Genomic DNA, 27,785 nt, shown 5'->3' on the forward strand with positions numbered 1-27,785 from the left:
AATTTTACTCGAGTCAAACATATGGATCTTAGGTGATAACACAGGCAGCTATTATTTTTTTTGTGTATTGGTTTAACCACAACTTTGGGCATCTACAATTATGAGTGCATTCTCAAAGCCCATCAATTGGCAATAGATTGAAGAGATCTATGATAAATTAAAACCAATTCTCTATTTACTCAAGGTCCAATTGTTTCAAGGGCAAATCTATCTAAATCAATGTACTTCCAGACCTAAAAACACATATTGACTAATATTACTTAATATAAAAAATTATGGTTTGAGAGCTTATTTTTAAATTACAGTCTTTAAATATCTGCAACAGCTTTAGAGGATATCCTATTAGCAGCTGTACTTTTCAGCTGTCAATACGTTCACCAAGGGCTATCCTATCACACACGCACACTCATGCCTACATCCTTATCCCCCAATATTGGCAATTATCAGGTATTGTGCTTCATGTGCCTCAAAAATGTGAAGCGGCCATCAGAGCCCCGATAACACATGTAAATTGGAAACTTACCCTGGATCCCCTGTGTTTTCGAGCGATCGCAGGTCCATTTTTATCTGATAAAAATAGCCTCTAAATGGATAACGCGATCATGACCATTATTCATAAATTGGGATAGGAGTACTATTATTATCATCTGAAAAAGCATCAGGGATAATAGGATACAGCCCTTAGTGTCTGCCATTTTTAACAGAGAACCAATTTGGCTAATCTTGCCCTGTTTATTTTACTTCTATTCATAATACACAACATAAATATATCCAAACTTACTGTACACTTTAGAATTTTCCTCTAATGTAAGTAACATGATTGATAACAGTTAGTAATTGCCATCATTCAATCCGGATTAGTAGTTAGTCTCAATACTAATAAAAGTGTTAATTCCACAAATTATTATTGACATCCAATGTTGTTATTACTGTTGATAATAGATACTGGCTCTTCATGACATTCACATTAACACTCTATTTCCAAGTAATAATGAGGTACCAATCGATGTATCTGTGGTAATGGATCATATATTTGCAGTCTCGGCTCACCTACCTCCCTTGTATACAGGGGGCTAAAAGTTCATGGAGTCTGATAACACACTTCCACTATAGTTTCATTCAAACTCTAGATAAATATTTAAACAGCCGGTAGCATACCAGAAGTGCTGCAATGGTAGTTTTCCTTGTAACGTGTTACCCTACCTCTCAGGACTGAGCATTTATTGGCTTCCTCAGATGACTACTGTTATGATGCCAGATGTTTAAGTGTACATCATTCATTAGAGGAAAATTATAGGCAGTTTGGATATTTTTAACCCTTTGAGTGTCAATGGTGCCATGAGAAATCCTCAAAACATCCACTAAAGATGCCAGGGTTACTCACAGCGACTGTTCTTTTAGTATAAATAAATACAAATACAGCCAAGTCAGTTAAGTTAAAGAACAGTCGCTGTGAGTGGCGCTGGCATTTTTAGTAGATATTTTGAGGATCTCTCAAAGCAACGTTGGCACTCAGAGGGTTAATCTATTTATGTTGTGTATACATCTGATTATAATAAAGAACTTTTTTTTTATTAAATCGTTTATTGTAATATACTTATTACTCCAAATAAGCAATGCTTCCTGTTTAAGGGTTGGGCTATCTGATTTGCTTGTGCTTTGGGTGGCATCAATTTCACACCTCCTATTTTTATTTGTAATATTTTTAGTCATTAAGGTTCAGCCATTAAGGAGTTTAATGCTGTGTACACACTAGTACAATCTGCATAAGATCCAGATGCGATTACAATTTAGACTATCTGCATACAATTTACACTATCTGCATTCAATTTAGACTATATAGTGCAGATCTGCACTATATAGACAGGGCAGCCAAGACTTTCTGGTTAAGATATGGGAGCGCACATCTTGAACATATCTGGATCGCTTGGGATAAAACCCATACAATCTGCATGAGATCCAGATAAGATTTTGACTATATAGTCAAAATCTTATCTGGATCTTATGCAGATTGTATCAGTGTGTACACAAGACCCAATTACCTTCAGCACTATGAATAGATGTATGAAGCAGTGATAAGGGAGAAGTGATAAAGTACCTGGCACTTCATACCGTCCAATCAGTTTCGAAGTGACCCTTTTTTAAACCTAGTCTGTAATGTAATAGTCAGGAGCTGATTGGCCGGTGATAAAGTACCAGGCACTTTATCACTTCTCCTCCATTATCACTACTTCAAGCATCTACCCATATGTGTTGTGTGTGCTACAATATACTGACAGTTGTGCCATGAAGATGAGAAAATGACTAAACTGTGAGGAAAAAAAAAAACTAATTTAAAAAAAAAGTTTATTGATACAGTATGTTGCATGGTAAAACAATGCACAACACTTAAAAGTAAAACTGTATTTAAAGGAATAATGGGGTTTAGTATAATTTCTCGACGGACTTTTACGGGTCATTACAAATCTAGACAGAAACATACTAATGCCACTGTGATATTATAATAAGAAAGGAGTTCTCATTTTTGTATTTCCCGGTGAACCTTAAAAATATAGATGAAAGGTGAAAATGTGCTATAAATGGGGTTTAAATATTGTTGTGAAGTGATTGGCCTCCTCAATCCATAGTAGTATAGCAAGGCTTCCATTAATTTTCCTCAAAGCGAATTAAAGATGACAGAATAAGTCACCTTAGTGTTCACATTACGAACTGAAGATCTCAGCTCTTTAGCAAAGAGAAACATTCATATCACACAAAAACTAATGTTAGGCGAAATAACATTTTGAAATCAAATATACTAGTCATGGCATTTTACATAATTCTGCATGTAGTCATTGACTTGGAGAAACAGTTAATTTGTCTTGAAAACTGTGTTTTTGTTTTACTAGGAATGACTTGTTTTATGCAAATGTTCTCCACAATAAAAAACAACTTTGATGTTGCCTAAAGCAAAACATTGCAAGCATATTTCCTCTAATTCCAAGACTCATATACTGAAGAGTCTAAGGGCGGTATTCAGTTGCTTTTCAACAGCTGAAATGCGCAAACTTGTTGCTAACCCTGACCATAATGAGTGCGATATGTGACACGTTATAACAATTGAATACCAATCTAAGTGGTCTATGTACTAAGCAGGGGCGGCTCCAGAGGTGGGGCTGCACCACAGTCCAAAATTCAAATAGGGGAGTCATTCCACCTGCCTCACCAATCACTACCAAACATCGCCGTCCGGAACTCACTGGAAGTTGGTGTGGCTCCCCTTTTTCAAGTTAAACCTCTGGTAATTAGCCTTGGAGACAGATAAATTGGAGAGATAAAGTACCAGCCAATCAGCTCCTACCTGACATGTTACAGGCTGTGGTTGAAAAATGACAGTTATGGTGCCCACACACAGTGAGATTATTGCATGCGATTTGATCTTATTAGTTCAAATCGCATTGCGTCTAGTTCAAATCACACCGTGTTTATTTTGCCTTGTGATGCCGTGTAGTCAATATTGCAAGGCAAAATAGTATGTGCATGCAGGTATTATTGTACTACATCACATGCTATTGTACTACTTAATTTTGTAGTGTAGTCAAAATCTGGTGTAGTTCAAATCTCATGTACTGTAGTTCAATTTGTACAGTATGTCTTCCCCTTCTGTGTCACCCCTGTCTGTCTAACTCTCCCCTTTAGAATGTAAGCTCTCACGAGCAGGGCCCTCTCTCCTCATGTGCCTTTATTAGAATATATAAACCTCTACCACCCTGATGATTGCTTCAGTGTCCTGTCCCCTGATGAAACTATCCATATTTACCATGTACTTGTCCTAAATTGTCTTGTACTGTAATTTGTTATCTGTTTTTGCTCATTTATGTATTGTTAGGTGCTGCGGAACCTTTGTGGTGCCATATAAATAAATGATTATAATAATAACAATAAATATGTACATTCTACACTGTATAGAACACATTGGCATATATTCAATGCCGTGGGCGAGCGGTGACTGCGAGCAGGACTTTTTGCTCACAGTCACCGCTCACCCTGTCAGTATTCAACTGACCCCCTCATACGCAAATTCCCCCTCGCTCCGTTTTTTGAGCGAGGGGGAATTTGCGTATGTGCCTCCAAAAGCTGCGAGAATCTAGGCTAATTACAGCGAGTTTGCTGCACTAGCCTCGACTCTCACAGTTTAGGGGAATCCTCGCAGTCACAGAACATTCCCCCGGAACGTTGCATAGTGCGAGCGGCCGGCGCGGGGGTTAAACTGCGAGGATCACTGGTTTTCTGCGATCCTCGCAGTTTAACCCCCTCGCCGGCCGCTCGCACCGGCATTGAATACATGCCATTGTATAGGCTCAACTCGCACCTAGAACACATCTCACCGTGTGTGGGCACCATTAGGAGCTGATTGACTGCGATTTACCTTCCCTCCCCTTTATCACGCCCCAAGGCTTAGTACACAGACCATTAAATATCAGAAAGACAAGCCATCCATGTTGGAGTATATGCCCACTAGCAATAAAAGCATGCCATTACTATTGTTTTTAGTACCAATATAAACAGGAAAACTGGTATGGTTCCCAATCCCCCATACCCATTTTTAACTTGTGCCTGTAGGTATGATACTGTAGGTGCGTCTGCTCTACCGACTCGTGTTCACTGAAGCTGTGGTTAACTCGCAGCCAAAGATTAAACAACTGGTTACACACTGCATGCTAAATATAAGTGAACTGTTTTTATTAGTGCCAGTGGGTAACCTGCATTAAACTTATTAAAATTGGCAAAAACCAGGATTACCAAAGACAACCAGGTAATGGGAATTAGTCATACTGCACTGAACTGTTTTAAATCTGACTTGGTACAACTAATTATTAAGCCAACTGTCATTACTCCATGATATCTGCCATGCCAGGCTGAGAAAGTTTAATGGGAATGACTACTGTGAATACTAAATGTATTTTTCTACTTATTCTGTGAGGGGTAGGGGTACAATGCCCACCTCCTTCTAATACAATATTATTGACCTCTTATATTCCTGAACACATTATGTAACACAAAGCCAGGAGTAAGGAGAACCACAGAGCACCGCAAAACATTTACTTGGTAGATCACAGCATACCTTCTCAACTATCCAGCAGTGTCTGATGGGTGGGGGGGGGGCATTTGGGGGATCCAGTGTTCATTGCTGCACTGCAGAACAGCCGGTGATCACCAAATAGATGCTGTGTGCATGCGCATGGCATCTATCAGTGCGGGGAGGGGTGATGGGGGCTGCCCAGTTGCTCAGGGAACACTGGGAAAGTCCCCAATCTTTCGCAGCAGTGTATGGCCAGGCGATACCCTGCGAGCCTTCTTCCTGTGCAGCAGGGTCGCATGTGATACATCAAATGTGGTCCTTTCACATGTGATGGATAACCTGCGACCCCTATTCCCCGCCCGCCGCCGGGAGGAGGGTCCGAGGTCAGACCTGCATGCCAGTCAGACATCCAACTCAGACACAATGGCCTTAGGGGACATCACAGGCACCCGACTTGGGCCGATTTCTCGTCCCGTTCCATCGGGAACAGGTGTAATCGGCACAAATCGCGGTGATGTACAGTATGGGGGCCTTTAGAATCAGTCTACAAAAAAAAGGCAAAACCTCAAAGACAAGAACATATACTGCAAAGGTATTTTTTTTTTTTTTATTATTATTTTATGGTGTTTTTATGCTTGTAGAGCAGAGTACAGCTTTAGTGTAATATCAATAAGATTTGCTAAGTGGTACTGGTGATATAAACCACAGTATAAATGTCTTCTGCAGTAAAAGATTATCACAGCTGAAATCATAGCGGGTAAAGCAACCTAGAGATTAGAATCTATGAAACTGCATTTTCTCTTTAAAGCTCTGCTATTATAAAACGCTTCAAAGAGTTCAGCTTCTAAATTAATTAATTTACCATAATAAATTGAAGCTATACTACATTAGAAACTAAATACAGTATTGTTTAAACGAGATTGGCCAATATTTTACAAGGGCACATTCATTTATCTTCTACTGTACCTAAGGCAGTTTACTGTGTCCTAAACGTTCAGTGAACTGTAGTCTAGAACCTCAGCTGTGTTATAGGACTACATATTATTGAGCAGTTTAGACTGTACAAAGTACTGCAGTCTAATAAAAGTAGGTGTAGGAAACGCTACAGCAATAGCGGAGTGAAGTATGCAACCCTCCCGTGACTTTAAGTTGTACATAATTAAATAACAAATTTAGATTTTTGGCAACCATAAAGGAATCTTCTATGTTCAAAAATAGACAGAAATGATTACTGTTGCTCCCCTTGCCAAGCTATGGAAACATGTACAACAAACCTGCAATAACTCTATATGCCTTTTTAAAGAATAAAAAATAGTAATATACAGGTGAATCATAATTATTTTTGACAAATTAAGCAATTACACAGGGGCATAACTATGACTGATGCAGTGAGCTGGCTGGCGACTGATGTAATCTCATCTGTATGGCGAGTGCTCCAATTTCTTGTTTGGTGGGTAGCCCACTCTGATGCAGCTATGGATACCATTTGTGACTCTGGGATTTCTCAAGACAACACCGTCGGAGTTGCTGGCCCAGTGACATCACTGGGCCATACGAAAATGTGTTTTCCAATTGTGACTGTGCATGCGCAATGTGAATGCTGCACATGCGCAGTTGTTCGATAGTCAACCGGTTGCAAAAAAAATCTAATTAGCGATACATGCTGAATTTGGCCTTTTATTCAGAATACACTATGATGGTGGGCAGGGAAGCCAGCATTCAGAAGACTGACCATGACATTCCGATGCTTAGAATGCAGACAGGGATCTGGGAAGTATACATGCCTCCTCCCTGTCCCCCCCCCCCAACCCTCACTACCTGATGCCTAACCCCAACCCTCATCATCGGAATTATGACTACTATAAACCAAACCGGTGGTACATTAACCACATCGCTAAATTCTAGATAACAGCTTAGTTTTAAAACTATAATTTCCAGGAATAACTACTTAGAGAGGATGGGATTTATGTATATACTGTATATAAGGTTGTTTGCACTGATTCATGTATGGAGGGAGGCAGCAATATGAATGTGTGCTTCATGTGTACTTTTTCTGAGACGAGTACTGTATGTGCTGTGTATCACCCCAGTGTGCACATGTATGACATTTTGTACCATGTTATTGTCAAATATTTTCATACAGTTACTATGGCCCTTATTCTGATCGGTGCGGCCGGATCCGATTATGCGGCCAGGACCGTGCGTGCGAAACCCCGCCTTCCATACGGATCGCCAACTCCGTCCGTACACGGTAAGAAGCTGGCCGAACAGACCGCACGTGTATTTTTCACGGAATACGCCTCCTCCATCTAAGGGAACCTCCCCCATCATTCGATGGTCGCAGACCATCGAATGCAGGACCGAGTGCTCCACCAGCTCCCGCAACCTCAGACCACACAGACATTTTTCCGTGCAAAAGCAGGGATCTGGGCGGGCAGCTGACATCCGGCGATGTCATATGTCCGCCCCCTACACGTGCGTCACGGCCACATTACCATACGTACGCCCAGCGTTTGCATGGGAACGCCAATGAAACGCGGGGAGTATGCATATGGTAATGAGCCCAAATAGCCCTTCACGCCCCTCTCCACCCCCTGTTCGGAGTGTTCACATATCATGCGGGATTTGGCCGTACGCCCCGCTCGCACATGCGCAGAGACGCCTCTGCACATGCGCAGACACAAAACATCGGCGGGCCGAACGCACGCGGATATATCCGCACCGACCAGAATAAGGGCCTATGTAACTACTACAGATGTGTCCCAATACATCTATCCTCCACATGCTACAATTCACCTACACAGAACGCATGCACTACATCTCACTTGGCAGTGCTGGGCAAAACTGAGTGGACAAGCAGCTTCTGATGATTAAAATTATATGCAACATACTTATATTTTGTGTGTGGCTGTATCTGCATTTCAAATGGAACATTACAGTGTTTTCAATGAATAAAGAGGATTGTTTTATGCGAAAGAAGGCTACATGTACTGTACATCTATGGGCAGTATTCAATGAGAAAAATTTGCCGTGTTTTATGGCGAGTTTGTGCTTTTCTCGCGTTGGACGGAGAATTTTGGTCTCAAAAAGCGAACAACCCTATTCAACGTGCACTTCTCGTCGTCTTTCTAAGTGATTTTCGCCGTGTCTCTCCGTGTAGCAATTCTCCATCTTTTCATGGATAAGTGGAATGTGAACTTTTAAAATAATTTTTTTTATTTTTTTATTTTGGTGTCAAAAAATCAGGAATTGTATTCTGTGAAAGGGCATGCTATTTTTATTCATGTGCTTATAGCACATGAATATATATTTAATCTAAAAAAAATATATATATATATATTTTTTTTTTACACAGAGCAGCCAGCAGGGGGCCGGGAGCCGAGCCGCTCATTAGATATTCATATATTCACTGCACCCGATCATTACATATGCACGATCGGGTACAGTGAATACCCGGTCCCCTGTTGGCTCTCCCGGGGGGCAGCCTGTGCTGCCTGGCTCCCGGGGAGCCCACCTCCCCCCCACATACGTTCTGGGGCAGGCAGGGAGACTTCCATCTCCCTGCCTGCCACCGTCCCACGGCTCCCTGCAGCGGACGCCCGTCCGCTGCAGGGGTTAAGATTCACCACGAGGGGCAACGAGCCCCTCCAACATTGAATACCTGGAGAGCGAGTGACAGCCAGCCCTCTGGAACACAGCGAGTGTGCAGCGAATCCTAAACAGGATTCGCTGCACACGGCGATATTTTACATTGAATACTGCCCAATATCTAGCCTACATCAGTAAATCTGTACTCTAAAGGCCCAATTCTGACTTGTATGTAACGTGGTCACAATTCTGTCCCATACAGTGTGCGGAAATCTCATGTGATCATCCATGAGTGAGACACATCACTGCAGCCACACTACTCCGATGATGTGAGATAAGGTATTACATTTATGTTTCTACACAAAAAAATGATTTTATTGATGTAGGTTGTCATTACTGAGAACAGTTCAGAATGTTCTAAATGTCCTAAGAATCTAAAGACGTGATCTATGAAAAGACTACAACTAAAATACCCATGCCGTGAGGGTCTTCCGTATAACATGGCAGCATGTACTGAAATTCAGCGTGATGCCAAGGCACGTTTACTTTATTCAGTCTCTGAGGGTCTTCATTACAAACACATTTATTTTAACACACTACATATTCTATTTGAAACAAATGATACATTATTATAAAAATGATTAACTCTTGTTATTCTATACTGGAACCGTCTCCCCTCCCCCAAAAAACACAAGTTAACATTTCTGAAGCTGTAAAAGCAGTAAAGATGATTGCTGAAGTATTAGAAACCTTAGCAACAGCATAGTTACATGCTTATTTAGCCACTGTATCTCAGCAGGAACAAAGGGGGCGAGAATGTTATTTCAACAGAAAAAAAAAAAAACACATTTAAAAGGATGGCTGCATGTTCTAAACACAGTAAGAAATCTCAAGTGTGTGACTCATACATTACTATCCACATGTTCGTTATTTCTTTGTAAAGATGCTGCACATTCTGTACAGTACATATACAAATGCATGCACAGCTATCTATCTATGGCTAATGCATGTACTGTATTGGACATGCTGAAAATACAGTGCTGTGAAACATGGGATTGGTACGAAATCCTGGCGGTCAAAATCCCGACGCCGGAATCCAGACTGACAAAATCCCGACAAGGGGGGAACGTGGATCGCCCCCCCCCTCCCCCCCTGCGGGCTCGCTGTGTTTGCCATGCAGCGGGCCTGGTGGCTCTCTACGCTCGGCACACTAATTTGTTCTCCTTCTATGGGTGTCGTGGACACTCATAGAGGCAGAAATTGTCGGTACTTCCGCGGTCGGGATTTTGACCGCCGGGATTCTAACTGCATCCCGTGAGAAATAAAAGGTACAGATATGTCCTCATACATCCAGCCTCAATACACCATGTAGTGCAAGATGCGGGGGGTATAGCTAATAGAGAATGTTGATGTTGACCGTAAAAAGTCGACAAGCATAAGGTTGACATGTACAAAAGGACTACATAAGCAAAAGGTCGACATGGAAAAGGTCAACAAATAATAAGGTTGACATAAGTTTTTCACTTTTTTCAGGTGTCATTGTTGACATTTAAGCACGTGGCCCCCAATTAGTGTACCTCGTCCCTTCGCATGACTGCCACACATCAGGCCAGGTGCATGGCTGTGCTCAGCATACTTTATCGTTCCCAACTGGAGTCTGTGTGTATGGTAAGTCCAAAGAGTGGAAAAATCCTCCAGAAAATATATGTTGACCTTTCCCATGTCGATCTATTGTATGTGTGGACCTTTTGTCAATGTGGAAACTTTTTGTGTCAACTTAAGACATTGTTTGTCAGTCATCTGGATACAAAGATGCCTGACGCGAGTCTCCAAGTCCAGTTCAGCTCTGATAACATCAGGTGCATTTTTTATGTAAATGCAACACCATGCAATTAGAAAGCACAATGAGACTGTGCTGGTTCATTTGATATATGACACTTGTATATCGTGTGTGATTGTAGACAGAGCAGAACAGAACTTTGAAAAACTCTGCGGCTGCTAAATTGTAGGACTTTGTGTACAGATTCAGAAACTCAATCACACACAGATACAGTATAATGTACAAGTCTCATATCAAAGTAATCAGCACAGTCTACCTGTGCATCCTAGTATTAGTGTGAGACTGATTCTCTACCACATGTGGACCCCATCATCGTTGCACTGCAGACAGTGCATGTTTTCAAACAGTCCAGGAAGACAATTCCAAAGTCCTCATAGTCAGGGTGGTCCCATCTAAATACTGTAGTCGGGACGCATGACTGAATGCGAAGATGAGAGACCCTTTCTGATTAGGTCTTCCGGTCTGATTTCAGGTACTCGACCCGGGGCAGGCGGGACATTGAATCCCTCCAGCAAAATCTCGGTCAAGCAGACCGACAATGGGACAGCCCGACAGTTGTTACCCAACATTGATTATCCCCTAGCATAAAGTATAGGGTGAAAATACCCTTTAGTATTTATCACGTTTCAGAAGACATACTATACCTCAAACTCCAGATAGTGATCTTTCATCTTGTATTCATCTATTTCCTTGGCTTTTATCTTCTTGTCAGGTGGATAGGAGCGATGCTCAGCCAGCTCAGTGGAGATTTGTTTGAGTTTTGTTTCATGTGACTTCAGCTGTTCATCCTGAAATCAGACAATTGACACCTTAGTGATTCAGGACTCACGGGGGACATTAAATGAGAAATGTCAGTGAATACACCAGAATTACTGCATGCAAGCATTGCTTTGTGTGTACTAAGAATGTGAGAACACAGCTATTGCTATATGGGCAGTCACTGTGGTGTGAGAGCTGACGTACCTATTAATACCTACTAATTCACTGCGTGAATCCCCTCACTAGCAGGTGAGGGGATGTGTACGCTTACACATCCCCTCACATGCGGATGCACAGGCAAAAAATCAATTGATGGTCTCTTTAGCCTCTTTATTGATGCAAAGCAGTAAGAAAAACCAATGAGCTGTATGAACAACTTGTTTGCTGTTGTGGAAGAGGGAAAGAGCGAGAACGCCGCCTTCCGGAGATTCCTGTCAGAGAGCACAGCGCACTAGCCTAGTGCTGATATGCTGTACCTCATCTCCTGGCCAGCTCCACTGGGCTTGCACGAGTTCTCACTACTATTGCAATGCACATCAGAGGAGCTGAGCCACCTGCAAGGGCAGAGAAAAGAAGCACACTCAGCAGAAGTGAAGTGAGGCCTGAGGAGACACGGGTCAGGTGGAGGTTTAAAAACCTGGAGCCGAAGTGACAAGGGGCATAGGGAAACACAGGGGAATGTGCTGTAAACTGAGCTGTAACCTAAACTTGTAATGTTATCAGCAGTTATTTGCATTTGTGAAAATAATGAAATACACTGTTACGTGAATCATTCTCAACAGTCAATTAACATTCTGTGCTAGAGGCATGTGTTCAGTTACAGACCTTAGACAGTTTGGTAGTGGTGGCTGGCAGTAACGGGCGGCTAAATTTTTTCTGGGATCCTATAGCGGCTGGAAACGGCGGAGCTGAAAACACTGCTGCCACACAATTTATTTTATTAATCCATGAATCCATCTCCTCAGTGCTCCTAGATATAAGAACAATATAGAACGACGTCAGCTCATGGTACGAAAACAAGCTTCCTACTGCACTTTATATTTGTACAATTTATCAGCACAATTCACAACAACAAGATTTATAAACCAGTAGTGATTTATCCATAATGAATATTGATGCAGAATGTGGAATGTTAATATCAGATTGTACAGCACTTTCAGTGTCTATCTTAGTTTATTACTTCATTTATGACTGTTGTAGTAAGAGATGTTTAGCATAAAATAGCCTAACATGATAAATTAGCATAATAAGGTTTATTAACAGAATACCAAAAATTGGCAAGTTATCACATATGGAATAAAATACAAGCATACATTTGCATTAAGCACAGAGTGAAATAAATCAACTGTAATAGGATCTAACTGTAATGGGATTAAGCAAAGCAAAACAAAGCAAAGCACACAAGTGGGCAAAATGATGTTGCACTGCAGGTGGGGCAGATGTTACATGAGAGAATTAGATATTGGTGGGCTAGGTAAATTTTTGTCTGTGCAAGATAAATACTGGCTGCTTTATGTTTATACTGCAAGTTAGATTTGAGTGGAGTGTGTTCAAACTTGAATCTAACTCTATCTGCACACATTACATCTGCCGCCCCTGCAGTGCAGCAGGATTTTGCTCAGCTGTGTGCTTTGTTGCTTTACTAAGTAAGCTGAATCAGGCCCACAGCTCCTAAAGGAACATACTTAATAAATACATGAAAGCATGTAAAGCCCTATACACACTAGATGACCCCAACTGACTTTGTGAATGATATCAGCCGCGGGTTGTCGATATAGAGCATACACACTGAACGATATTTGTCAGTGACGTCAGTGGGACCCACTGAACATTTGGGTCATTAACGATGCGAGGGAGCGCACTATTAACCACAATGAGTGTACACACAAAACATATAGCTCTTGTCTGAGCGATATCTTTTACTATATCCTCTAGTGTGTATGGGGCTTTAGAGCTCAATTTAACTGCTCAGTTATCTTTTTACTGACTGTCAGACATCTCCAAGGAAACATTACATCGTTTCCTCTATTTTATTTCTCATCTCCAAACAGCTTCATCATAATATCATAGTATCTTCAACTGCTTACTACCAGGTAATCTCAGGCCCTGCTGCGCTCCCCTCTCCCGCACCCCTGTAGGCTGCAGAAACATATTCTCTGTATGTGTCTGCACAATTCTCCCATTGGCTGTGTTCATAGCTTCAGCAAAAGTCAACATTACCTAGGCGGCACATGTAGCCTAGGGGCAGTATGCAATGAGGCCAATTCGCCATGTTTTATGGCGAATTTGTGCTTTTTTCGCATTGGAAGGTTATTTTTTGTGTCAGAAAGTGAATCACCCTATTCAACGTGCACTTTTCGTCATCTTTCTAAGTGATTGTCGCCGTGTAGCAAATCACCATCTCTTAATGGTGAAGTGGAATGTGAATACCTGGTCCCCTGCTGGCTCTCCTGGGGGGCATGAGAAAGAAATGGATAGACTGCGCTCACCTGTGATGCGCTTATGATGAATATACAAATATAGTGTGTAGATGTAAGCAAAAGAAGAGAGTAAGATGGTAAGTGGGTAAAAATTAATGAATTTATTAAATACTAATGAAGTCGCAGTGGGAGAATGTGTGGAGTCCTGGTGATGCAGGAATAGGCCAGCGGGGTATCACTCCACTAGGCCTATTGTTTAGGTGTAAGAGTGACCTAGGTAGGACTCTTTAACCATAGGTCCCTTAATAGGAACCTATGTACCTATGTGGGTGACCGCAGCGGTCTGTATGGGCAAGGGGATGGGGGATTACGTGGATACAATGTCCAAGTGCACAGTATTGCGGGGTGCAATTGTCCTGTGGTACTGTGTCAAAGTCTCGTATTAGTGGTGTTAATGCAGGATAGGAACGAATAAGGATGTTGTCCAAAACTGTGTGCCAGGAAAAATGACCGGTGTGGAGGACAGTGAGCGGCGTCCCGCTTTGTACTCTTACCGGATCCTTGTAGGAGAAGTTCTGCCGCCTCTAGGGAGCTGTTGTCGATGGCGCGGGTGGATGCACAGCCGTGCGCCGGCACCCGGCTCCACAGTGTCTGTCGCTCGTGACTTCCGGGTTCCACTCTCGCGAGAGCACGGTTCCCTTGGAAACGATAGACAGCGTACTGCTGGCTCGCACTCCCGGCTGGGAGGAGGCTGTGGCAGAAGGGGGTTGATTACGTAGATTGATGTTTGCTGAAGTCTGAGGCTGAAGTCTGTGGAGCCGGGTGCCGGCGCACGGCTGTGCATCCACCCGCGCCATCGACAACAGCTCTCTAGAGGCGGCAGAACTTCTCCTACAAGGATCCGGTAAGAGTACAAAGCGGGACGCCGCTCACTGTCCTCCACCCCGGTCATTTTTCCTGGCACACAGTTTTGGACAACATCCTTATTCGTTCCTATCCTGCATTAACACCACTAATACGAGACTTTGACACAGTACCACAGGACAATTGCACCCCGCAATACTGTGCACTTGGACATTGTATCCACGTAATCCCCCATCCCTTGCCCATACAGACCGCTGCGGTCACCCACATAGGTACATAGGTTCCTATTAAGGGACCTATGGTTAAAGAGTCCTACCTAGGTCACTCTTACACCTAAACAATAGGCCTAGTGGAGTGATACCCCGCTGGCCTATTCCTGCATCACCAGGACTCCACACATTCTCCCACTGCGACTTCATTTTTATTTAATAAATTCATTAATTTTTACCCACTTACCATCTTACTCTCTTCTTTTGCTTACATCTACACACTATATTTGTATATTCATCATAAGCGCATCACAGGTGAGCGCAGTCTATCCATTTCTTTCTCATAGTACCTCACAGGGTGTCCAGGACACACCTGATAGACTGCAGCCCCTTTAAGACCATACACATACCTCTCCATACCTATAGGACCTACGCTAATGATAAACTTGAGCGCATATTACCTAATATTCACTACAAATACTCTCCTGGGGGGCAGCTTGTGCTGCCTGGGTCCCGGGGAGCCCTCCTCCCCTCCACATATGTTCTGGGGACAGGCAGGGAGACTTCCATCTCCCTACCTGCCTCCATCCCCCAGCTCCCTGCAGGACAACGCAGTGGTTAAGATTCGCCGTCAGGGGCAGCGAGCCCCTACGACATTGAATACGGTGATAGCAGGGGGACAGCGAGGCTCCAGAACACCGCGACTGTGCAGCGAATCCTAAACAGGATTCGCTGCATGCCGCAATAATGTTAATTGAATACTGCCCTAGGAGTTATGTTACCGTGTTGAGAAATGGAAGCTAATGGTCTGCACAATCCCTTTGCCCCACCGCTACCATATATCAGATGAAATTATAAGAGACGCTCAGGTACCATGTACCCATCTCATTATGCTTTCTGGTGTTCTTGTCTTGGAACATCAGAGCTCATAAAAGTACAGGCTAGGTCTACAGCAACTATTTATGTTTCAGTTTGAGAAAGACTAACCTGCATTAATCAATCCATCTCTTTAGTGCCCATAAATAAAATATACCAATTTATTTCAAATATTGTTTATTACAATGTAGATAAATATTGATTTTGAAGAAGTGGAACGTGACATCTACTCTTTCAAATTTGACAAGATTCCCAACAGATATAGAAAGAACGTACACTATATATATATGAAAAGTAAAGATCGCACTCGCATCCAGCCAAATGCAAGAATAGGGGTGTCCTCCAGAACAAAAAATGTCCATAAATATAGAGATTATTGGGAAGCACTTTCCAAACACAATATGCATATAAAAAGTTGTGTTTTAATAGGAAATTATAACATAAAAACAGGTAAATACTCAACGTTTCTGTCCCATTCTGGGACCATCTTCAGGAGCCACAAATATCACATCAAATGTCATCACAATAGCACAGCATGAACCACGCAGCAAATCCTACAGCTGTAACGTTGAGTATTTACCTGTTTTCATGTTATAATTTCCTATTAAAACACAGCTTTTTATCTGCAGATTGTTTTAGGAGAGTGCTTCCCAATAATATATATATATATATAGATGACCACTAAGTGACCAGCATTTTCTAATAAATGCCTTATTGAACTTTCTCACAGTTTTCCACTGAGTGCTGCTGCTTGTCCTTTTTGGAATATGTCTGGAGGGTCGAACACCAACCCGTACCTCCCTCTGTGCACCCCACTGTTGTCCATATTGCTAGTGTGAGTGCCATCATCCTACTGGACTATATATATATATATATATATATATATAATATATATATATACATATATATATATATATATATATATAAAAATAAATAAAAGATGGCGAGACATTACACCCTCATCTTCAATTTAGTCTTCCAGAAAGATGTCGGATTAAAATCTAACACATTTAAGACATACAGTACATTTGATTCACTTCATTGTTTTTGAGTAATGCTTACTGTGCTTGAAAGAGAAAGACTCTCCAGTCTGCAGTTTTAAGTTTTAGAACATTGGGCCTCTTCTCATAATCTGTCGCCTTCGAAGCCAGAGCGTGATGCACACTTACAGCATTCTTTAAATCATCTTCAGACAGTGCCTTTTCTGGTTTATATTCATCCTGCATGTTTAAAAAGGAAAACAGTACTTTTAATATATTATTAGAAGAAACCAAATACACATTTTCTTCTTCAGAAATTGTAATAAAAGGATGTTATATGTTACAACTACACTAAAGGGTATATGTTACAACTACACATGGTGTGATTGCCTTGCTCTTTGACTGGAATCATCTCGCACAGTAAGCAAAATACATTTGATTTTGACTATATAGTACAGATCTGTACTATATAGTCTTGTATGCACAGTCTATTTTTCTATTTGATTTCGGTGCCACGGGGCTGCACATCGGGACCGAATCAGCCTCTTATGCAACTGAAAACTGTTCTATGTCTAGTTTTGATTTTGACTTGTCAGAATCTTTTGGCCCCCATATCCCAAGAGGAGCTTCAGCAGCGGTGACTGGGAGCTTGTAGCGATAATTGCCGGGTGGTGGGGCGGGAAGCGCTGCTGAATTTGAAAACATACTTTGAAAAAAAGACTGGCCGGACACTGATTGGCTGAATTCTCTGTACTTGTGTATTTTGGTGGCGCCCATCGCATCGCATACCATAAGGCATGCGATGGTATGCGATGCGACGCAATATCGCGCGATACTGTACAATGGCATACAATTTTAAAATTGTATGCCATTGTACATGGCATACAATGCGATGCGATTAAACATTGTATAAGCACCCTAATGGGTGCTTACAATGTGAAATGCACCCCCACGCCACCCCCCCCCCCACTATAAACGTGAACCCGAAGCGTGGCGAGCGCAGCGAGCGGCGTCGGTACGCGTGCTTCGAACTTTTCATACCCCCACTATCCACATCGGCGTGGAGTTGAGAATAGAAAGTGTGGCGAGCGCAGCGAGCCACCAAGCCCGAAGCGTGGCGAGCGCAGCGAGCCCCGCGAGGGGTCGCGGACACCTGTGAAGCCCGCGAGGGGACGCGGATACCTGGGAAGGTATCCGCGTCCGCTCGCCACGCTTCGGTGGCTCGCTGCGCTCGCCACACTTTCTATTCTCAACTCCACGCCGACGTGGATAGTGGGGGTATGAAAAGGTCGGAGGACGCGTACCGCTGCCCCTTGCGGGCTCGCTACGCTTCGGGTTCACGTTTATAGTGGGGGGGGTGGCGTGGGGGTGCATTTCACATTGTAAGCACCCATTAGGGTGCTTAAAAGCACCCTTTATGGTGCTTATACGATCTTTCATCGCATAGGGGGCAAACACGATGCGACGCAATGAAAACATTGCGCGATGCACATCGGGGGCACCGCTATAATACACAAGTACCGAATTCTCTCAGCCAATCAGCGTCCATCCCGTCTTTTCAAAATACTTTTTCAAATTCAGCAGCGCTTCCCGCCCTGCCGCCCAGAAAATACTGCTATAAGCTCCAAGCCGCTACTGCCCACTCCCCTCCACATGGACCCCGCTGTTGCACATAGGTGTGTGTAAGCAGTACTTCACCGCTGGCACACACCTATGGATCGGACCGTCACATTGCGGATGCTAAAAAGCACCCACGTTGTGCCACTGATGGGTCCGATCCAAAAGATTTAATGTGCAGCTCGTCCGATCCCCACTCCTACCCAATGCGCACAGAACCGCCCACCTGGTCTAATATGGCACGATTTGTTGGCCCAAACCGATCAGGCGAAATCAGCCCAAATCGGACAACTGTATGGGCACCTTTATATCCCAATCAGTCATGATGGTTTTGAGTTATTTACAGAAGAGAGAAATGGAAAATAAATCTGTAACATCTGACTATATAATGACCTTTTCATAAAACAGGTTGTGAAACTGTTTTTTTTTTATTAAAATGTGATGCAGATTAATAACTACTTGCTTTATATTGGCTGACATTTATGTTACATGGTATCTGTAATTATTTTGTCATGCTGAAACAGTGATCTTTTGCTGTAATTCTGCTAGTGACACGCAACATTTGTTCCTAAGGAACTACATTTTTAATGGATATTTTCCTAATGTTATTGGGCTAATGTAATGACCCTGTTACACTATTGAACAGCTTTTGTTTTTCTTATAGCAGTATAGATATTTATGTAGTACTGAATATTACACATTTTTAAGTTTAAATTAATGATTATTGGAGGGTATCAAGATTAAAGGTGCATAAACACTAGGCGATGTATGCATTAAAAGATATTGGTGACCAATTTCCCTTGAACTTGACCAGTGTCTTGGACGAAAGACGTGGTGCATACACTGAACGATATGACGAAAGACAAACAATCTAGGTACAGTCTATAGGCTTTTATTGAAATATACCCAAATTGAACTGCCTGCACAGTAGACGAACAACCTTGATGAATGACTGGCATGTATGTGCATCATCCTTCGTCGTTCCTAGCATACATACACACTGAATGATATTTTGACCAATATTGTTCAGAAGGGCCAAAATGAACGATATTGGTCAATAAATCCTAGAGGGTGTATGCACCTTAAGACATAGTTTCCAACATTTCCTGTGTCATAACACTCATGGGTGTGGTCTCATGGGAAAAGCTCAGTTATAGTGCCCCTTACACTTTATGCATAATAAATACCTTCCAACTACTGTATGCTGCAATTTTAGGGAGTCTCCCTTACGTTTATACAGCTCCCACAGGGAAATGCTGTGTCTTGCTTAGGGGTGTGGCCAGCTACCATAGAGGCTTGGTTAACATTACAGTGTTCATGATTTTTGCCAGCTAGTCTTAACATCAATCTCAGTGCGCAGATACAACAAGAAATTTTCTAAGGTATTATTAACCACAATAAAAAGACTGGAAAAGCAGGATTTTGTAGGGCACAAACATGTGGGAGGAATGCGAAAAAAAATTAATAATGGATGCAGGTTAGTATGAGGGGTCTGCAAAGTAAATGGCCTCCCCTTTCCAATGATAATAGGCAGTACATGACTCAAGGAGCAAGTTGGTCCTGTAATGGTTGTTAGACAGCAGGGGCATGCACTGGACAGCCCCCACACACCACTAACAGAAGGATACAATATCAGTACACCTTCTGACAGAAGTTGGCTATTTGGGTGTTGAGGTGGTTTCTTCACAAATGGAAAGCAACCTTTAAGGGGTGTACACACGGGGAGATTTTGACTAATGCACAATTTTGACTAAGCACGTTTGACAGCAATTTTGGGAGAGATTTTAGCTAGATGCACTGGAGATTTTGACTAAGCAATTTTGTCTAAGCAAGGATAGTCTATGATCTAGTCAAATTTTTTTGCCTGCACAGTCAATCTATGCTAATCAATTTCTGCTAGACAATATTGACTAAGCGGGAGAAAAATAGGGATATTTTGGCTAACCTTCTAGGAGTTTTTGACTACTTAGTCAAAAACTCCTGTTAAAAGTTCTCCGTGTGTACACCCCTTTAGTGTGCATCTGACAGCAATGTTTTGCTGAGGTTTTTTTTTATAATATTAGGAGAGAAAAGAGAGTAGTAACCTAGGGGGAGACACAGAGATAGACAAACTAATATGGATAAAAATAAAGAGAAAGACAATACGGAATGGTGGAAGATGGGTAGAGAAAGATCGATTCATATAAGATGGAGAGAGAGACCAGGGAAAAGGGGGACAGGTGAAGCAAGTGTTGTGGGGGGAGACATGGGAAAATGGTGGTAGTGGAGATATGGAGCAGTGGTTCCCAAACTGTGTGCCGTGGCACCCTGGGGTTCTTTAGGACACTTGCAGGGGTGGCTTGGCTTGGTGGTCCAGGACCAATTCAAATTATTATGACCAATTATACATATATGTGGACAAACAAAAGCAAATATTGCCCTTCCCTACATTATTAAACCTAAATATGATATAGAAAATCAATTTGCTTAATTAAATATATTATATATATATTTCTAAATTTGTGAATAATAACCTTTTGGCAAAGGGGTGCTGTGAAAAGAATTTTAATACACTAGGGTGCCGTGATTCAAAAATTTTTGGGAACCAGTAGAAAAATTTTTGGGAAACATTAAGGCTGAGGCAAAATAAAGCCCAGTGTGTTCAAAATCTGGCAAAAGAGTATTCCATCAAACTAGTATAAATAGTATCTAAGTATCACATATGACTGCGATGTACCCGTTATTTTGGAAAAACACACAGAATCAGGGATCGTAGATCCATGTGTTTCATGGGCCCAATTGTGAAAACGGGTCAGCTATCAGGGATTTTTTTCTCCTGCCTCCATGCAATTGAAAAAAAAATCCCTTATAGTGGCAGCTATCAGGGACAATTAAATAACCCCTAGGGGATCAATTAGCTGTGGTAATTAAACTCGGCTAATTGAATTCCCATCTTAATTCGCAGAGGTAAAAAAAAATTTTTTTTCTCTTCTTATTTTTAGATGTAGCTTCTTCCTTCTATGTAAATGTAGCCTAAACTTATCTTGTGAGTTCTGTAATGTGTTCATACCAGTGGCGCCGGAACGGGGGGGGGGGGCGAGGGGGCAGCTTGCCCCCCCCAAAATTACTGAGGCGCTAAACCTGCTCCCGGCCGGCGCACTATGTGTCAAAAACGGGCAGTATTTTTTTTGTTAAACTTACATTCCGCAGTCAGTGCACTGCTGCGTGCGCCTGCTGGCGCACCGCCTGCCGCTACCGCACAGGCGAGTCGGCCGTGGGCAGCACGGGAGCAGCCATGAAAGACTGGCTGCTGTCAGTCAGTCACATTGCGGGGCGGGCGGCTGTCCAATGAGGGATGGTTGCGCCGTGCGCGGCTGGGGAATTGGCTGGGGAATGAGAGGGCGGGCGGGGGAGTGGCCTGGGAGTCTGAGTGACAGGGTAAGCAGCAGTGACTGCTGGTTACTCTGCCTCAGCTTCTCCTATGCGTGTGACGTGATGACGTCACACGCCGGAGAGGCCACGCCGCGGCCAGACAGAGGAGCCCGGGAAGCTGAGCAGGGAGGGAGGCAGGTTGCCTTGCAGTTGCAGTGTCCCAGACAGTCGACCCAGAAATTCAGGCAGCAGCATTGTAAAAGCAGAGGTGTGTTTTGACTTGCAATGATATAAATACATTTTAAAGAAGTATATGTGTAATATATATGTATGTATTAACTATCAGGGGGTAACATATAGCAATTTAGGGGGCGCCAAAATGAGATTATATCTTGCCCCCCCCCCCAACCTAAAAACGTTCCAGCGCCCCTGGTTCATACTTATATTTTGTTGTACAATATGTAATTTATGTTTGATAACTAGTGTTCTGTACATGTATTCCAGATGACACAGATTCTATTTAGACTTTTTCCAGCTTTGAAATTAAAACATTTTTTGTGGAATTGCAAAAAGTGTCAGCTCCCTATTTTATTCTTTATTTATTTTTGTTTTACTATTTTACTAGGAAAAAATTAGGTTATGAAAACAACAGTCTTAATTATTCAATGGCACAAATGTCTGGAACAGAGCAAACTTAATTAGACTGCTTAGTTTAGACTATTTGATCATTAAAATATGTAAATATTAAAGTCATGTCCTTTTTAACAAAAAAGGTTTAATGCTATACAGCTTTAACATACTCTTTCATCTTTTCCTATTGATATTAATTGGTCCTCTTGCTCTTTACAGTTTAAGTTTCCATTTGATTTTTATTAAAGTCGGAGTCCATTTCTACCACTGTGCTTGGCAATCTTTACCATTCCCAGCTGGAGTCCATGTGGATGATAAAGTATTAAAAAGAAAAAAAAAAATCACAAAAAAATTAATGTGTCGACCATTATCGTGTTAACATTTTACTTAAGTTGACCTTTGTGTACAGATGGAGCCACGCTTATCTTTGCTCCCGGTGTGCCATTAGCTGAGAATGGGAATTGCATGCATATGAGATGCTCAAGCGCCCCATTGCTGCAAATGCGGTGCGTGAGTCCCATTTTCAGCAAACAAATCCATCATTATCCCAATATTGAACTTAAGTCCCATCCATCCAACAGATTTACACAGACCTTTGAAAAAGTCCTGTGCTAAAGATGAATGGCATCAATTATAAGGTTTATTACATGAGAAATCATTTCTTGATTGACACCGGTTGCTTTACATCATTTTTACTAAACTTTGATTATTATATGTATGATGTAGCCTGTGACCGTCCACCTGCTTCTCCTCTCTTGCATCACCTAGAATAGAAATAATGATTGTAGGTACAGATGGAGCAGCTGCTCCTGGTAATTCTATCCCCCCCCCCCCACCCCTCCCCGTCAGAAGGGGGCTCGCACGACTGCCGTTTTGCTGGCAGTCAGTCCACCACCAGCACATGCAATCTAGCGATCCGGTACAGTACAGATGGAGATGCTCTAATTACAGTGGCTCCTGGTGAGTCTATCGCCATGCTTCTTCCCACGCCCGTCCGCCAGAATGGGGCATGTGCGCGTGAAATGCTAGCAAGCCCCATTCTGTCAGAAGCCTTGCAGAAGTACCCTGCTCCCTGTCTGTCTCCCTGAAGCGGAGACTGGAAGGCAAGCACCCCTTGCTGGGTGAGCCATTTGTCCGTCCCTGTCCGCTGGCCCACCCACAGCCACCCTCCGCCAGCGATTGCAAGCCGTAAAACTGAGGGCTGCTCCATCTGTATGCCTGTGTGTCCTGCATTTTTTTTATATTGTTCACTTTTGTATGCATGTATTTTTAGACCTGTAATATTTATTCACTACGTTTCTTATATAGCAATAAAAAAGGTTCTCTTGGCCAGACCAGCCAAAAACAAACAGGCGCCTAATAGGGGTGCTGTGTCAAGCAGCTCCACTAGGGGTGTGTCAAGTCCCTAAAGTAGTGTTACAGATAAAAAGGAGAAAAGGTGGAGCGCTTTAATGAACTGGATCGATTAGGTATTACAATTTATAATTGTATTTATTTGTACAGATATATTTTCTAAATATCGTATCTTCAATAAAAGTGCATTCTAGCAGCAAGTGTATCATAAAATAACCTTTTATAAAACAATAAAAAAAAATTGTTAAACCAATGTAAAAAATGGACCATAGAGGTTATACTGTATACTAAATTGGTATGGATTTCCACTGGTTCTCAGTATGCCCAACAATTGGCTATAATTCAGTTCGCTGGTAGGACCGTTACTTGGCAGTCTAGTAACTTGAGGCAGTCCATTTACCTTGCTGGATTTGATGATACCACTGGAGGGTAATGGCAGTTCTCAAATTATAGAGGCATCCTCACGATAATGCGATCTTTTGTAATCCAAAGAATAGTCAGGTGGTGGTGTCCCTATGGTGCAAGTAGTTCCGGACCAGTCAACCAGGATATTGTGCCAATGGAGCTCTATCCAGTAACCTCAATAGTGTCCAAATTTGTTTTAAAGGAAATGGGTGCTTCCTGACATGTTAACAGGTATATTCCATTGCCATTTACATTTGGAAACAACCATTTTAAAACAAATTGGGTAATGACAGACCAACACAGAGGTAGGAGGGCCCTACAAGTTTACAATCTATAGTGATAATAGAAGGGATACATAAGGATAGGAATCTATAGCATGGCAGTCTCACCAGATTGTACTGTATTATTTCTGTACTATATAACTATATAAATACACCGGTGTCCTTTTGCATTTTGGACCTTTTCATTTACCCCTTACTGAGCAAGCATATTCTTTGGATTGTTGAACCTGATTGTGTCTTATAAAATGTGAGATTTTTTTAGCACTTGACCTAATTGTTCTTTTTTTCAAGCAAATCCATCATGACAGACTACAGATTGCATTTATAAAGGTCTAGTTAGATGCAGCTAAGTACAGCAGAGGTTTTCCCCAGTGTCAATAGAACCTAATATGTTACTTACTGCAAGCAATGAAATATGGATAACAATTGAAAGATTTACAGCACTTGGAAAAAATATTATTCAATAGCTACAATTAAATGATTAATTATAATAAAAAAGTGAAGCAGTTCTGTGGATCACCAGTGTTATTACTATCTTTAAAAGCAATGAAAATGAACAGAGTCATTGTTTAAACACATGGCACTCAGCATTAAATCACTGTAGATTCCTAATTCAATTCTGACTATACAGCAATTCAAGGCAACGGTCTGCATTAGGCCAATTAATGCGAGGACCATCATTCATCACCTATTCATTAGAGGAGAACAAAGGACCAAAAACTCAGTAGATTCTCTGATATTAACCACTGATGTACAAAATAAATGCCTTACCTTCCTTATCTGGTCATATTTATCTAGTTAATTGACTTTAAGCAAATAGAATTTCTGAATTTCATAAAATCAAATGTGAAGTTAACAGAACATACATATGTGGATTTGTTTCATCTTATTCGCTATCATCCTTTTTGTCATGGGTGGGATGCATTAAACTCTCTGCGAAACTCAGCTCCTAATTAGCCACTTGGCGGTCAATCTCACACTTTGGGGAGGAGCAGAGAATGTAAACAAAACATTTTCCACTACTCTTAAGTTCCCCCCATACACGCTGCAATAAGTAGCTTGCAATTTGACGCGATGCGCGCTCCCGCGGGCATCGCATCGCACAGTACAAAAAAAGTATGTGCTGCACCTACTTTTTGTACTGCCCGCAGATCTCATCCAAAATGCACGCGTGCCATTCGATGCAATCCACCCGATAACGTGTCGCATTGCACACTTCTTATCGCAGCGTGTATGGGGACCATGAGTCGGTGGCTTTGAGACAGCGTTTTTTTTTTTTTTTTAACCTCTCTCCGGGATGCCTACATGGCACGAAGCTGCCTGATCTTTGACGGAGGCTTAGGAGAGTATAATTTCCTTCAACAGGTCTGACACTTGGATTCCACTGGACAAGGGGACCGACCTGTGATGGACCCTATAAGTAAGTATAGTATGTGTGATTGTAGTGTGCATCAAAGTTAAAATGTACTGGTGTGTGTGTCTATTATTTAACTTTTTGCATTGCTGTATAACTACAAGTACCAGCGGACCCTTTATTGCCCAGCATGCTGGGACTTGTAGTTATCCAAGTCTCTGCATTCCTTGCAGGCTTGTTGGGACTTGTAGTTCCACAACATTGCACAATAGTTTTATTCTAATTTTACACTTAACGCATCAGCCCGGTGCCTGTCTGTGCTAACCGGTCAGGGGGTAAATGCTTTAGCCTCGGGACCTAATATAATAGGTGTCCCCTGGTGGCTGGTTTTACCTGGTGCTGGTTCTCAAAATATGGAATACCCCAACTGATTTATCCCATGTATTTTGGGAACCTGGTGCTGGTTTTAAAAATAACGGGGAACCTCTACATGGTTTAAACTGTGAATTTCTAAAACCATGACAGGCTCTTTGAGTAATTGGGCTAGTAATTTTTGGGCGGGGGGACCGCACGTCGGGTTTTTAATTATTTTTTCTTTCTTTCTATTTTTACACACTGAAGCCTGCATGGTTCTGACTAATCCATGAAGGCTTCTGCTAAGCACGCCTGGAAAATGAGGAGTATTTCCCAAGCATATTTTTGGGTCAATTACTGTCCGGATTTTACTGAATGGTGATTCCTATTTGTATTCTTACGGATTTTCGACTGAATGGTGATTCCTATTTGTATTCTTCCGATGGCGTATGTATTCATATTTTTAAAATATGAAAAAGCATAGCCTGGAATACAAATACGAATGGCCGTATAAGGGCCATAGTAAATTAGAAAAAATAATATGCAATAGATTGGATTAAAGGCACATCTGGATTTGCTGATACGCACCTAGAGCAATCTTTCAGCATTGATGTCCCGTTAACTAGCCTATTACACACTTGACCCTCGTCTTTCTCGCCACACGTAACACAAAATGTATTATTATTATATGCCACATGTTTGGTCTGGCGACAAGTGAGAATGCAAATGAAACTTCCTACAACTATTTCCCCCAATTTACCCATTGGGCATAACCCTGGTTTTACAGCTGGCTTTCTACCACTTGAAACGCCCACAGGTTCACACCTACATATCCACAATATTATGTATTGGATATGCTCTAACACTAGAGTGGGCTATCTGGTACATTATACCAAGTTATAGCTCATCTCGCCTTTCTGGAGGTACTCACCCAATGAAGGCTAAGATCACAGCTGCTGCAAGGAAGACCATTTTGTCTCAATGGGTGTCTACTGATACATTGTCATTAACTCTGCTGCATCCTAGAAATTCATATTTATTCAAAATCGACTGGTCCCTTAACAAAGACAAAGGAGCCAAGAACGTCTTCTCCATCTGGCTTCCCTATATTTACACCCTTTTCTTTAAGGTTAAGGAAAGTCTTCATGCCGCAGTCAAATTTACTCCATGGTACAACGAACAATTAGTGTGATTTTTTATTTATTATTTTACCAATGTTGTTTGTGCTTGACCAATGTTATTTACATTTTGTATTTTGCAGTCTTACAATACATTATTTAAAAAAAAATATAAAAAAAATTCCAATAGTTCAACAGAATTCCCATATTATTAAATTTACCCCTCAGTGCGTACCCAGGAATGCAAGCTCCCATGGGTCGTCCCTGGGACAACTGGAGGACCCAGGGAATAATGGCATGCATTAAATGAGGAAGGCAACAATACATAGTTCCGTTATCCACTACATCGTGCAGTGTGTACGGATAGTGCTTGCTTTATAATAACATATTCCAATAATATCTAACAAAATATTTCCATTTAAAAAGGTCCAGTGCTAGGTATCTAGGTGCCCTGGGCAAAGATTTATAACAAACTAGTTAACAGGGCTCTGTAATCCACACTAAAGCAGGGGACCCTATCTTTATTTTCGACAAAAAGTATTGGGGCTCCTGCTTTACGCTTAGATGTCCTTACAGAGGATACTGTGAAAATTAAGACAATAGCTCAGTCCAGAGTGTCAGTGGGTGGGCTGTGTCCAGGAATCCTGTCTAGCTGCTCCTATGTTGTCTATACCTATTGCCAACAACCGTGCTCACACACTACTGTATTTCTGCAGTTCTGTTA

General features: G+C 41.9%; 1 protein-coding gene across 7 annotated transcripts in view; it reads right to left on the bottom strand.

The window, feature by feature from the left end:
* Nucleotides 1-27,785, bottom strand: part of PSD3 (pleckstrin and Sec7 domain containing 3) — a 525,478-nt gene that overhangs the window by 16,659 nt on the left and 481,034 nt on the right. For all 7 annotated transcript variants that reach the window (XM_083175230.1, XM_083175238.1, XM_083175249.1 and 4 more), the window contains 3 exons: nt 16,681-16,838; nt 12,075-12,219; nt 11,135-11,278 (listed from right to left, as the gene is read on the bottom strand). In XM_083175230.1, the coding sequence (XP_083031356.1) occupies nt 11,135-11,278; nt 12,075-12,219; nt 16,681-16,838 (447 nt within the window). The remainder of the gene's footprint in view (nt 1-11,134; nt 11,279-12,074; nt 12,220-16,680; nt 16,839-27,785) is intronic.

This window comes from Crinia signifera, chromosome 1 (genome assembly GCF_055691185.1).
Source record: "Crinia signifera chromosome 1, ASM5569118v1, whole genome shotgun sequence".
NCBI classification, from domain to species: Eukaryota; Metazoa; Chordata; class Amphibia; order Anura; family Myobatrachidae; genus Crinia; species Crinia signifera.